The sequence below is a fragment of the Bemisia tabaci genome, chromosome 6 (genome assembly GCF_918797505.1).
Source record: "Bemisia tabaci chromosome 6, PGI_BMITA_v3".
Taxonomy (NCBI): Eukaryota; Metazoa; Arthropoda; class Insecta; order Hemiptera; family Aleyrodidae; genus Bemisia; species Bemisia tabaci.
In genome coordinates, this window is record NC_092798.1 from 42643350 (window position 1) to 42656338 (window position 12989).

The 12989-nt window shown below is 39.9% G+C and overlaps 1 protein-coding gene across 6 annotated transcripts in view; it reads left to right on the forward strand.

Moving 5' to 3' along the window:
• Obsc (Obscurin) overlaps positions 1-12989 on the forward strand; it is a 252766-nt gene that overhangs the window by 151095 nt on the left and 88682 nt on the right. For all 6 annotated transcript variants that reach the window (XM_019050687.2, XM_072301410.1, XM_072301413.1 and 3 more), the window contains 3 exons: positions 391-553; positions 4027-4515; positions 5667-6005. In XM_019050687.2, the coding sequence (XP_018906232.2) occupies positions 391-553; positions 4027-4515; positions 5667-6005 (991 nt within the window). The remainder of the gene's footprint in view (positions 1-390; positions 554-4026; positions 4516-5666; positions 6006-12989) is intronic.

Sequence of the window (12989 nt, forward strand, 5' to 3'; positions counted from 1 at the left end):
GAACATAATGTATGTGTACATACATACATACATACTAAACATAATCAATCTTGGAATCACTATAGTTAAGACAGCAGTGCATCTGTGTATAAACCATCAAAATTTTCAAGAGTGCGTATTTATGCGGAAAGGAACTGAGTGAAAATGAGTTATATTATCAGAAGGAACTATGTGCATAGGGTTTTGGTGCCACATAGATACTTTTGATTCAAATAATTACCACATGGTTCCTTCCAGCATAATCTTGTGTCTTTTAGATCCGGCGGGAAGTTTCAATGTTGTGTCATAAAAAAATGAAAATATTATCAAAAATAATTTGAGTACAAAAAATATCGATCTCAAAACTAAAATTAATCAGGTTTAATTTAAGTTACTTGTCCTTGTTTACAGTTACCAGAAGTTGAAGTAAAGGATCATCCTGATGATTCGTTAGTTTTCGAGTTGCACAGTAAGATTCCAAGTAATGGCGACTACCCACTCACTATAACAGCTCATAAAGATAACGTCAAGTTTGCGTGGCTTAACGAAATACGATTGTACTCTGCTGACGTCTGTAAGTACTTATAATGCTCCTCATCCTTACTTCTTATGGTATTCCCAAATAATGGCTTCTAGTGCGATTTTCTGGTGAAAAAATTATAGTGGGCTGAATTTGGACCGATTGGAATCCGGCGATATTATGCTTTTTGTCAAATGTCTACTCCTTGCCTTCATTTTGTGAGGTATACCATAAATTAACTTACGTGTCATACGCACGAAGCATCATTCGATAAGGGCAGGAAAATGAAAATAGTCCTCCCACTCTTTTAAACTTGGCCTTTTTTTGGGGGGGTGGGGGGGGGGCAATATCAGTCAACTTTAATCAATGGCAGGTCATTTTAGTAGAAAGTTCCCTCCTTAAAAAATATTGCATCTCCTCGAAAAGACTTCGACCTCGAAAAAATTGATATTTTGCATTTCCAAAATGTACACATTTTTCAGTGATTTTTCCTCGTTTTTACATTCTGCGTTGATGCAAAAAAAGATTACCGAAGGAAAGAAAACGGAATGACCTTGTCTCGTGACCTTGACCTATTTCGTCGGCCTTGGTGCTCACCCATACGCATCCCTTGAGTAAGGTTGTTGACCTTGACCCATTTTGTCATTTACTCCGGCCTGGCGCAAATGATAGACGATTTTTTTGACGATAATTTTTTCTGAAAGGCAATGACCTCTCTCAACATCCATGGAGGAAGATTCAGTGATCAATTTACCTTCTTACATTAATGGCATTGACACATTTCGACTCAAAAGCCGTTCATCTGAATTGTAGTAGTACCTTTGGTTTTTCTTTCCTTATAAAAATGAATTCACCATGTTATCTTGAAGCGTGACTAAAATTGTCACCAAGTAGTATTGGTAACCGAGGAACGATACTGCTACTTTTAATCTCCAAGAATTGGGTATATGTGCATTTAGCCACGGCTCATTTAGCCACGTGGCGAACTGCAACAAAAATTGTTGCAAATTGCCACAAACTCTGGGTGCTGTGTGGCTAAATGAAACAAGAAAAATTAGTGTGGCTAAATGCAACAAACATTGTTGCAGTTAGCCACAGTCTTTGGAATGGCCTACCGAATTCAGCAAAAAAAAATTGTTATTTATCTTTCCATTCTTATTTTACTGCAGTGTAAGTGATTTTATTGAAGATCTGAAATAGATTGAAAAGAAAAAAAACAACCATTCGTATGTATTGAAAACAATTTTTTTTAAAAATAATTTTACCATCCTCCACTAGTGACCGATGCAATACTGATTCTACTTTACGCTGAAATACATGAAAATCTACTAATAGGAAAATATCCGAAGGAATTATTGCATCCAGCTCTCCTTCCTTAGATTAGGTCATTAGGTAAGGTAAGGTTAGGTTAGGTTAGGTTAGGTTAGGTTAGGTTAGGTTAGGTTAGGTTAGGTTAGGTTAGGTTAGGTTAGGTTAGGTTAGGTTAGGTCAAGTTCGTCTCGATTAGGTCCGGTAACGCTGCAATGCAGTTACCTGGTTGTATCCTTTGGCCATGTGGCTAACTGCAACATAATTTGTTGCACTTTGCCACGTTTGCCACACTAATTTTTCTTGTTTCGTTTAGCCACATAGCACCTAAAATGTGTGGCAAGATGCAACATTTTTTGTTGCATTTTGCCACGTGGCTAAATGAGCTGTGGCTAAATGAAACGTAATCCATGTTATCTTGAAGCGTGACTAAAATTGTCACCAAGTAGTATTGGTAACCGAGGAACGATACTGCTACTTTTAATCTCCAAGAACTGCGGATGAAAATAAGTCGGTTCTACGACCTTATTTGACCACCGCTCATTTTGATGGAAGTTTGCTCCTGTTTTGACCCACATCAGGCTTGACAAATATCGCCGCCTTAAAAGAAATTCTCATTCTTGACTCTCATCAGCCGATGCAAATTGTTCAAAAGTGCAGTAATTTAAATCAAACGTTCGAGTATCCCACATCATCTGAACTTTTCGATTCGTCAAACTGATATACCGTGTCATATGCCCCAAATTTCCTTCTGCATATATTCGCAATTTCGATTCAAGTTGCCGAACTTTGGGATGGTGTAGACAGGAACATGGTTCAGGTAACTTAACTTCAGAAACGAACCGAGCTAAAAACAGAAATCCTGTCACATGAATCGAGTGGCTCTTGTGCGTAACACAATGGATCGAGTCAATTAGAGAGGTTGGACATGAAATTTTTGATTAACACAGCAAATTTTGATGTTTATTTCGTCACTCTTTAAATTTTAAGGGATACTCTTAGAAGAAAATTGTACGAGGAAGCCAATCAAACCACTTTTAGAACCTCAAAGTTTTGTATAAACGGAGTTTTAAGCGTTTAAAGTTTCCAAATTTTGTCCGACCTCACCAATTGACTCGATCCACTGTGCGCGTCAGAGGACCTGAGCGAACCGTTTGACATACCGAATAGTTTAGGAGACATGGAGCGCCAGAGTAGGTATCGGTCTTATAACCGGACTTATACAGTGGAAACTCATGAACTCGCAAACCGTGAAAATCTCGTTTAGATGTATTGATGCTAAAAGGAACTAGGGACATGTGGAAAAGATGGGATGTATAGTAGAGAGCTGCATAAGAAACGATGTAAAAGTGGGCTTGATTCCTTTAGGGAAAATGGAAAAGTGTGGGATATTACATTAAATCAAAAGGAACTTTATACATATACGCCACTTTCAAAGCGCTTTTTGGCGCTCTGCGACACCCAGCCGTTAACATGACCTTACCAGACAAGCTGTCTGCTCTTGACGTCGACTACGATGTCATTTTTGTCTCCCATGATCTGACGGGCTCCCATGATTTAACAGAGTCCGTCAAATCAAAAGGGACTGAGTGCCAAAATATGCTAACTCATGAGCCGTGTACATATGACAAGAGCGTTGTGGACAGGGCTCACGAGTTTAAGACTCAGATCCACGGATCATCGTCCCCGTCGTCGCCGCTGACGTCACTGGCGCTTTATAATTCCAATTCATTCTTACGGCCCTCAACTCACGAGAAACCCTCTTTTTCACCCATCTCTGGTTCCTTTTATTGAATTAAATAAAATAGAAAAAGTCTTGCCTTTACACGGTTTGTAATTTACTGTTTCAGTTGTTGTGTGGTTCCTTTTACACGGAGAAAAAAACTTCGTGCATGGGACCCGAAGTTGAGGTCATATAGATCTCTGAAGATTTTGGATCACGTATCTAAAAACTTGAGGTACAGCTGCCGAAGTTCGGGTCAGACATCTGAAGTACTTCGATACATACCGAAGGGTTCAGGTCACACATCTGAAGTACTCCGGTACATACCGCGCTTTAGATGTCTGACCCGAACTTTAGCAGTTGGACCTCAAGTTTTCGGATGCGTGATCCGAAAACTTCAGATATCCATATGACCGCAACTTCGGGTCCCATTTTTTTCTCCGTGTAGCATAAATACGTCCATTTAATGATCCCATTTTTCCTTTCTGTTCGATAGTGGCCCTCGCCGAGCACGCAGCGGACGACCTCCGTCTCCAAGAGAAGGAGGACGACAAGCACTTCGAGCCGCTGAAAGGCGTGGAGCTTGAGATCACCCCGGACATCGAACTCGAGCCTTTCGTCGCGCCGCCGACCGCCAAGCCACTACGCCACGTGCCCGAGCCCAAGCGGCCGCCGCTGGAGGCCCCGAAGAAGTCCGTGCTTCGCGTCGGTGGAAACACGGAGGACAAGGAGAACCAGGAGTTCATCGAGGCCGAACAACGGCCGAGTATAGCCGAGCAACGGCCGAGTATAACCGAACATCGCTCGAGTATAAGTGAGCATCGCTCGAGTATAAGCGAGCGTCGGCCGAGTATAACCGAACATCGGCCGAGCATAGGCGAGGTCGTCATCTCGGAGTCATCTAAGTCCGTCCAAGAAGTCCGTTCCTCGCAGTATATCCAGGAAGAGGAATCCAAAATGAGTATCCGCTCCGTTAAAACCTCCGGTAAGTCATACCTGACTCACTAAAGTACGTATATACACCGAAAAAAAAGAGGTGCTGTAGTAACATCCTGGATGTTAAAATAATGTGCGCCACCTTGGGTGTTGTCATTACCACTCTGGCTGTTGAAGTAACGTCCTAGGATGTTACTTTTACGTCCTATCATGCTACGTTAACTCTTGTTACTAGTAACATCCAAGAGTTGTCGCACATTTTTTTAACAACCGTAACATCCGGGATGTTACTACAGCATCTTCTTTTTCGGTGTACTTAAACTATTCTGCAAAAAAGGATCCAATTTTGGGTATAATCCACCTACAATCCGTAGAACAAAACTCAAATAAAATTACAGATTCTTTAAAAAAAAATTGAAAAAAATGAAAAAAAATGGGTGGATGATATCTGCAATGTATGCGAAAGAAAAACTTGCTTTAAAGAAAATGGCGTGTCGTATTATTTTTACTTGAGCACTCTCTCAACAAGCATATTTGTTTGTACACGCGCAAAAAGCGCATTGCCTCTTGCCCACCGAACGGTTGTCAAAGTTATGAAGACCTGCTGCGCGAAATCACATGTTTGGTTATGAATGTCACTCGTCCAGGTATAGGTGTGCACCGCGCATAGGTGGACGTCAGCGAACCTATACGCGTAGCACGGCTACCTGAACGAGATACCTTAGTAACCTACACGTGTAACTTTATTTGGTACGTCATCTCAATTTTATCAACTACCGTGCACCAAAAAAAAAAAAAAAAAAAAAAAAAAAAAAAAAAAAAAAAAAAAAAAAAAGAATGCTAACTTAACATTCTGGATGTAAAAAGTGGGCGACATCTCACAAAACGCGCCACAGCAGGCCTTATAGCAATGTCAAGATGTAAAGCTAACTGCTGTGGCGGATAATTCGGCGTTTTGTGAGTCGTCACTCACTTTTTTACATCCAGAATGTTAAGTCAGCATCCTTTTTTCAGGGTATGAGTGAGAGGCAGTGCGCGTTTTTCCATGATTCCTTATAAATCCTCGTCAGGCTGGTTACTGATAGCACCAATACTAGAACGAGGTTAGGTAAGAACATAGCAACGCTCTCTGCTGAAATGTACCATCTTCAAAACTTACATCCAAAGCCTCTATTTTTAATACTCTGTTGATTGTTTCAGAGTACCGCTCGGTAACATCAAGCGTGAGCGAGGAGGTCTACATGGAGACCTCCTCGAACCAGATGGAGCAGGTGGCCTCCTCGACCTCCTCCTCCTCTCGGAGCTACAAGAAAATGGAGCACTCCGTCGACGGGAAAACCATCTCGCACGTTGAGGAGATCTCCTCGACGCAGGGTGGCTACGGCGACCTCTCCGGCGGAGGCGGAGCCATCGACCGCCGTCAGTCGCTACTCTCCATCCAGGAGCTCGTCTCCGCGCGACGATCTTCTCAGGTTGACTCCTTAGCCTCCTCCGCCAGTTCACTCTTCTCTAAGCCTATCGCTGGATCCGCCGTCGAACGTAAGTCGTGCTATTCTCTTCATTGTTTGCTGTGCTGCATGCTATGAGTCAGGTCAAAATGGACCGACATTGTTAGAAAGAAACCAACCCACATTTTTTAAACAGTAGAGTTAAGAATGTTTTTCAGTTCCTCCAGTCGTAAATTTTCTCCCGCCAAAAACTCGAAGTCGAAAAAAAAAGGTTTGTGAAAAGAGAGGTTTTTATTTCCTACGTTGAGTCCTATGGAGGAAGAAAACTTCGAACGTCTTTTCCTTAGTTTCAACTTAATGTGAGTTGGTTCCTTTCTCATGAACTTGATCCAAATTTTCTAGGCCCCTGCAATTTTTCCAGAGATCCTACGCAATTTTCTACAACAACTGAGTATTTGCGAAAAGGTCAACACAACGCGCTCATCGAACTTTCGTTAAATTATTGGTTGTGTGCCGAATTTTCATTGTTCCTTAAGATTTGAATATCTGAAAACTTTTAACCGACAAGGACAACAACCTAGCTGCCATAATTTTCAGGGCACTTCCACAATTTAGTCGCGACTGTGAGGTCGTGCGATCGAGAACAATTTGAACCCCAGAATCGTGCTTTGGCAGTTCAGGAATTAAGATACTTCGTAAAACAGCCTGTCCAAATGTCGAGTCCGTGCGAACAATATTGCACATGTAAATATAACCGTTTGAAAAAATGGGTCCGTCGCGCTCACAACAAAATTGTGTTTTGATGGTCAAGGGTTGAATCCTCTGCAATGGCGGCTGTTTGAACGTCAGGCCTTACTTCCAGTATGAAATGGATATCACCATTTGAAAGAGATAGATAAAGGGTTCTCGATACAAAATTGTGCTTTGGTAGTGAACGATTGAAAGAACCATAAAGTTTAAAAGCCTGCTCAAAAAAATCAACGAGGTATAACAACCAATATTACCGCACTCTAATCGCGGAGATTTTGGAAAATCCATGGGCACTCTTATGCCTCAGTCTTGTAAATCATCAATATTAAATGTTTGCACTGTTTGCCCTGTGCTTTAAATCGATTAAATAGTTCATGAATTTATGATGACTTCATGCTCCGTCTTTTCTAAAGGGCAATATCTCAGTTATGAACGAATTTCTAATTTTGACAATTAGGCAGATCGTATTATTTTCATATAGTAGGTAAGCATCGCAGTAAAGATTCGATAGTTCTAATTTTATTGAAGGGGAATTTGGCAACGTCTCAAGGCGCATACGACGTTTTTCTTTGGCTCGATAGAAGTAGAATAAGAAACCGTTTTGTAATCATTCAACTTTAACATCACGTCTCACAAAGCTCCTTCAAATGGATGACTATGCAACGCGACCGTAGTGGCGTTAGTTTAGATGCATACCGATCGCGGTGCCATGTCGCTCATATCATTCCGAGTTAAACACGCTCGTTGGCTCGTTGTGTTTTTTTCAGTGCTCTCTCGCCTCCCCCTCCCTCTTCCATACTAAATTATTTAAAGCCTTACGTTTAATTTTAATGGAAAAGTCCCAGTATATAGCAACAATGGAAATATTAGTTTTCTGTCATCTTTATTACATACTACTTCATAACTAAGGATGATGTTTCAATTCTATTTCCTCTCAGTGAAACTGACTTATATGTACCCATCAAGATTATTTCGGAAGTAAACAGTTTAATGTAAAGTTTGAACAGCACAACAACTTTTTCCCCCTCAGTGCAGTTTTTCAGCTTTCCGTTTTATGAAAAAAATATTCGTTATGTGATACGAGTTCCGGCGTTTTCCCTTGCAAACTTTTGAAAATACTTAATTAATTTTCTTTGGATTTCGTCTCCAGTTTGAGGAAAATTTTCCGGTTATTTCTGTTTTGAGTTGCAATACTTATACAAAAAAATTATTGATCCTTCTTAGTTTAAAAAGTAACACACCAATTTGATCATCATCGGTATCAGATTTTCTCAATCCAATCCTCATCATCATTACGTATCATTAGCTTAGTGCAAAAATCAGTTGTGATCGTTAGTTGATCGCGCATTGATCAAATTACCCATTGGCACACTCTGTGTCACATCCTATTAAAATGTATCAATTTAATACCTACAAACGAAAAGTCTAACATGCGCAAAAACCAAAATCATTAAAAGGATAAGGCATAAAATTATCCAATTTTCCTGAGACCAATCTTTTTAATGCAGGGAATACTATTCTTAGTTTCTCTAAAAATTGCTCCGCAAGAATTCAGTACTTAGTTTTAAATCAATAGATTTATGAAGAGAGTCGACTCATCCGAATGAGTGAAGAAAATATAGTAATATTATAACATAAAACCGTCGATGACGTCAATTGAACACTTGACTTCATGGGGCTTTCTGAAAATTAGACGATAGACTCTTATGAAAATTGGGAGTGTCCACGAATAGTGGCAACAATTGTAAAAATCATTAACACCGCAACACCGAAATCCTGTCCTCTGATTGGGTGGATGGAAAACATGCCGCGTCATCTCAACCAGCCAGAAGCCGCTAAATTCACGTGTTTGTCAATTAAGGAGTAGAACGTAATCCTAGTCCTCGTGACAAACAAACAAACAAAGAGCAAAACAATAACAACAGGAACGGTAGTGTAATCAAATCTTTGAATGGACAATTGCAAGCGCTATAAATAATGTACATGTACATCCAAAATTATTGCAGTATCATAGTTGAATGAAAAACATGTGCCGCCAGCGTTGTCAAAATGTGTGTTGAACTTAAAATAAACCCTCCCTTTTGAATTAATTTCTGTGCTGAAAATCGGATTATTTTTCACCCTCGGGCAACAAGAGTTTTTATCTAACAGGGCGTTTTTTATCTGATTAAATGAGAGTGATTGCTGCCATGATTCCCTGCATAAACTCGCCCATAAAACTTTACACAAATTGTATTTTTACATTTTACGCAACAGCTCTCTTGGCGGTCGTTCAGGAAACTCACCACCGCGAGTCCGCCGCCCGAAGCAAAACGGGGGCGGCATGAGATCATTCCAACGAAACACAGCAATTCGATTCGGATCAATCGTGCGGAGAACATTAGCGGAATATCATTCCGTCGCGACTGGGCGATAAACCGCATATTGCAATGGCAAAAGTTTCATTGTGATCGTATATAGTAAAAAGGACTTAAATGGAGATGTTGCATGTGTGAGGAATTTGCGATTTGACTGTTGATTCTCACGTAAAAGTTCGCAAGAAACACGATGGTGCCATTGGTTTTCTCTGAAGTCAACTCCCAAGCTCAAAAAAAGCTCTCGAGTTGAGGCCAAAATGAAGGGGATATCCCACGCTATCCTGAGAGTTCACCTCTGCATCAAGACAAACTCTCCATGCAAAGATAGGGAGCAAATACATTGACAGAGCTGCCACTTTATTTGGGGACTCTGAAACTGAAAACACGGCATCCTTGTCAATGTATTTGCTCCCTATCTTTGCATGGAGAGTTTGTCTTGATGTAGAGGTGGACTCTCAAGATAGCGTGGGATATCCCCTCCATTTTGGCCTCAACTTGAGAGCTTTTTTGAGCTTGGGAGTTGATTTCAGAAAAAACCAGTGGCACCATCGTGTTTCTAGCTAACTTTTACATAAGAATCATCAGTCAAATCGCAAATTCCTCACACATATGCAACATCTCCATTACCGGTGATACATTTTTGCAAAGAGCTCTTTTTGACACGATGGGTAAATAGATAAATTTTTGGACTTTCCAATGTAAAAGCCCTTTGAGGTCCCAAATATTAAGGTGATTAACTCTTAGATGTCCAAAAAATTTTATTTTATAGGCCAAGTTCCAAGTCAGATCCAATTGACTAATATATAAATATATCGATTTTGACGGATTGTTAAGTATTTTTTGTTATTTGTATGTCTGCAAGGTAAAAAAGACTTTTTTTTTGTTGGAAATTTTCACCTCTTTGGTAACCCATGGAAGCTTTCTCACCCCTTTCCTCCTCATCCGCCATATGTGAATCCCCAAGAAAAAGTAGTTGGGTCAATTTGACCCGGCTTAGAATTTGCAGGGGTAGTCGTTTAAAAAAAAATTTCCCCGACACGACGCCATTCTCACCAAAATTCCAATCGTTAGACGTGCACCCTTTAAGGCTTTTGGGAGATTTCTAAGTTGGTGTCTTTTTTTTTTTTTTTTTTTGTATCTTAGCATTTTTTGAAAACCTCAACTTTTCTCAAATTTCAAAAATTAGAGGCATCTCAACCCGCGTTGATGACGGTGCAGAGATTCAACTATCAGTGATTGTTAAATTTCCGTGTTACATCCACAAAATTAGAGACGCGATGTCGCGAGACGTGAACTTGCCTCAAAGCTGCTATAATGAAGCGTCGCTCAGATTCAGGAAAAAAGTAAAAAAATAACGCCCGAATACGTCTCTCCTTTCCTCGGCTGTGTTGCACACGTAGCCTTTGAAGCACCACTACAAATAAGACAAACAAAAATCAACACGATATGGAAAGACAGCAAGGATTAGGACGCGCGCGTCGATGACGGCGCAGAGATACAACTATTCGTACTTGATGGATGTCCGTGTTGTATCTTCAAAATTGAAGGCGCGATGGCGCGAGGTGTGAACTCGCAAAAGTCCGCTGGTGCCAATGATGTTTCGAATTTCTGCATACCTTCTTAGCTTTATGCCTTCAAGTAGCTAATAAACAAATTAGTATTGTGACAATTTTTTCTTGCTTCTTGTTGCTCTGTATCTACTGAAAATGCCTAACTATTTTTTTAAAAGTCTACGATGTCTACGTCTTTTTCTATTGTATGCGTATTTTACTCCTTAGAAATTTTGACAGAGGAAACTGGATGGTCTAGTCTAAAAATAAGGCATTTTGGAAAGTTTTTAATGCGATTTAAGTTAAGATCATGATAAAATGTTTTTGAATTGCAACTGTCAGAGCGGGACTTTGAGTCTACAGATATTGTTTTGCTCTTTTGCAAACTCTTAACTGTATGTCTAGTCCTCGGTTCTGCCATTATAAGATTATTTCTGTTGGTTTTGTGTATTTACGGTCTGTAGTCTGGCCATCGTTGCACTTGGCTTAAACCCAAGAAGTCCGGGGTTCTACTCTTGACAGAGGTGTTAAGTTATTTGCTTATCTCCAGTGGAACCTTTTGACTTTGACATTGCAGATTTTTATCACTTCAGCCAATTTGTTCAAGTCATTTCAAGGATGCTCAGAAAAGTTTCTTATTTATTTTTAATTTCAACTCAGGGCTTGTTACCTGATTCTTGAGGAAAGCACGTAAAATAAAGGTTACTTTTTTTCAGTGCATTCATCCTTGCAGTTGGAAGTGTTAAGTTTTTTTCTACGTGTGTGTCAAAGAATTGAAAAGCAAGGGATTTTTATACTTTTACCAAGAATCTTAATTTAAACTTAATTATTGATTTTTTTTTTAAAAAAAAAATTAATAACATTTAATGTTTTTTATTCTTGACTTTTCAATTTTCTTCGAAACTTTCCAGTCCGTATAAAATCAATAACCAATCCGCTGGCATACGAAGACCAGAGATGCAACATTTCATGAAATTTCTTAAAGCCTTTGGAACATATTCAGTGTGTCATGAAACACATGAAAACAGTAAAATCTTAATTTTCAAATTCTGAAAGAAATAAATATCACTTCTTTTGTTAACTTTATCGGTCATATTTATCAAATTTTTGTAGAAACTTTTTCTTACCGATGTTTTGTAAAAGCACATCGCAATTTTTGTTTTTTTAGAAATGTTTTTAACCACCTGACGATGAACGGTTGCTCGAAACGGCCGCAGTGTAAAAAAACATCAACAATTTTAGAAAAATCGGTAAGAAAAAGTTTCTACAAAAATTTTTAAAAATAATATCATGAGTCAGAATTCGTTTCTGTGCCGATTGTCGAATAGTCGTTGCGGATTTCACACGCAGCCCCTGAAATATCGTTGAAATTTCATGGGAAATGAACTTTCACTTTTCAGCAAGATGAAATTTCATTGCGTGAAATTTCATTTTGCATCTCCGGAGCAGACATCTCGAAAACACATGAAAAATGTGAATAATTTCCTCAAGACGACAACGCGGGCGGTTATTTGCTGGGACTAATTTTAGCCGGGACTCATTTTGCATTAAAACTTATCTATGCCAGTATCCCTCCAGTTTCCCCCGTGCCACCCCCTCCGCGGACACTCCCTCCCCCACCCCCCCACCCCTGGGGCTCTTTTCGTGGGGTTTCCACGTTTTTCTCCGCACCTGTGTCTGGCTCGGGGCTCAGTCCCCGCGGCGCTTCTCCCCCGTCGACTCGTGCGAGTGGTGAGTGGTGAGTGGTGAGTTGGTGACTCTCACCGGGCGTTGACAGGACTTGTTCCGAGTGCCGGCGGTTTTTGTTGATCGGTGTTTGGCGTCGGTTTGTGTGGTTCCTGCAGGTGGTTGTCGCGGAAAATCACGCTAATTTTTTTATCTCTTTTTTAAAACTCTTCTTCCATCCTTCATGCACCCCTCCTCCCCTCAAAAAAAAAATAATAATTTAGAGTTAAAAAATAAGATGCCAAGAAACTTAACAATAAAAGCACACTAAAATACAAGACAAATGGGTATACAAGGCTAGAGGAGACATAAAACAAACCAGGACGTTTCGGACCAATTACATGGCCATTCTCAACTGGAACAGAAGCTAAAAAATGTAAAAATTAAAACGAGAAAATGAGCATGCAACTGAACGAGGTAGGAATCAGTGCAAACTGCAAAAATCAGTGCAAAATCAGTGAAACTTTTAAATCATGAGAAAATATAATCTCGAAGAAATTGAGAAAAGTCTTAGAATTACGAGAAACCAAAAAAGACAGGGAATATTGGCCGTGGTCAGGGAATTTGTTGGTGTTTCTTGGCGAAAATTGCACAGTACATCTTAGTAAGAATAGCATCGTCAAGTTACGGTAATCATTTTTGCTCGGAATATCAGGAAGTAGCCCAAAAGCTCTGGTTTTGTACATATAAAGG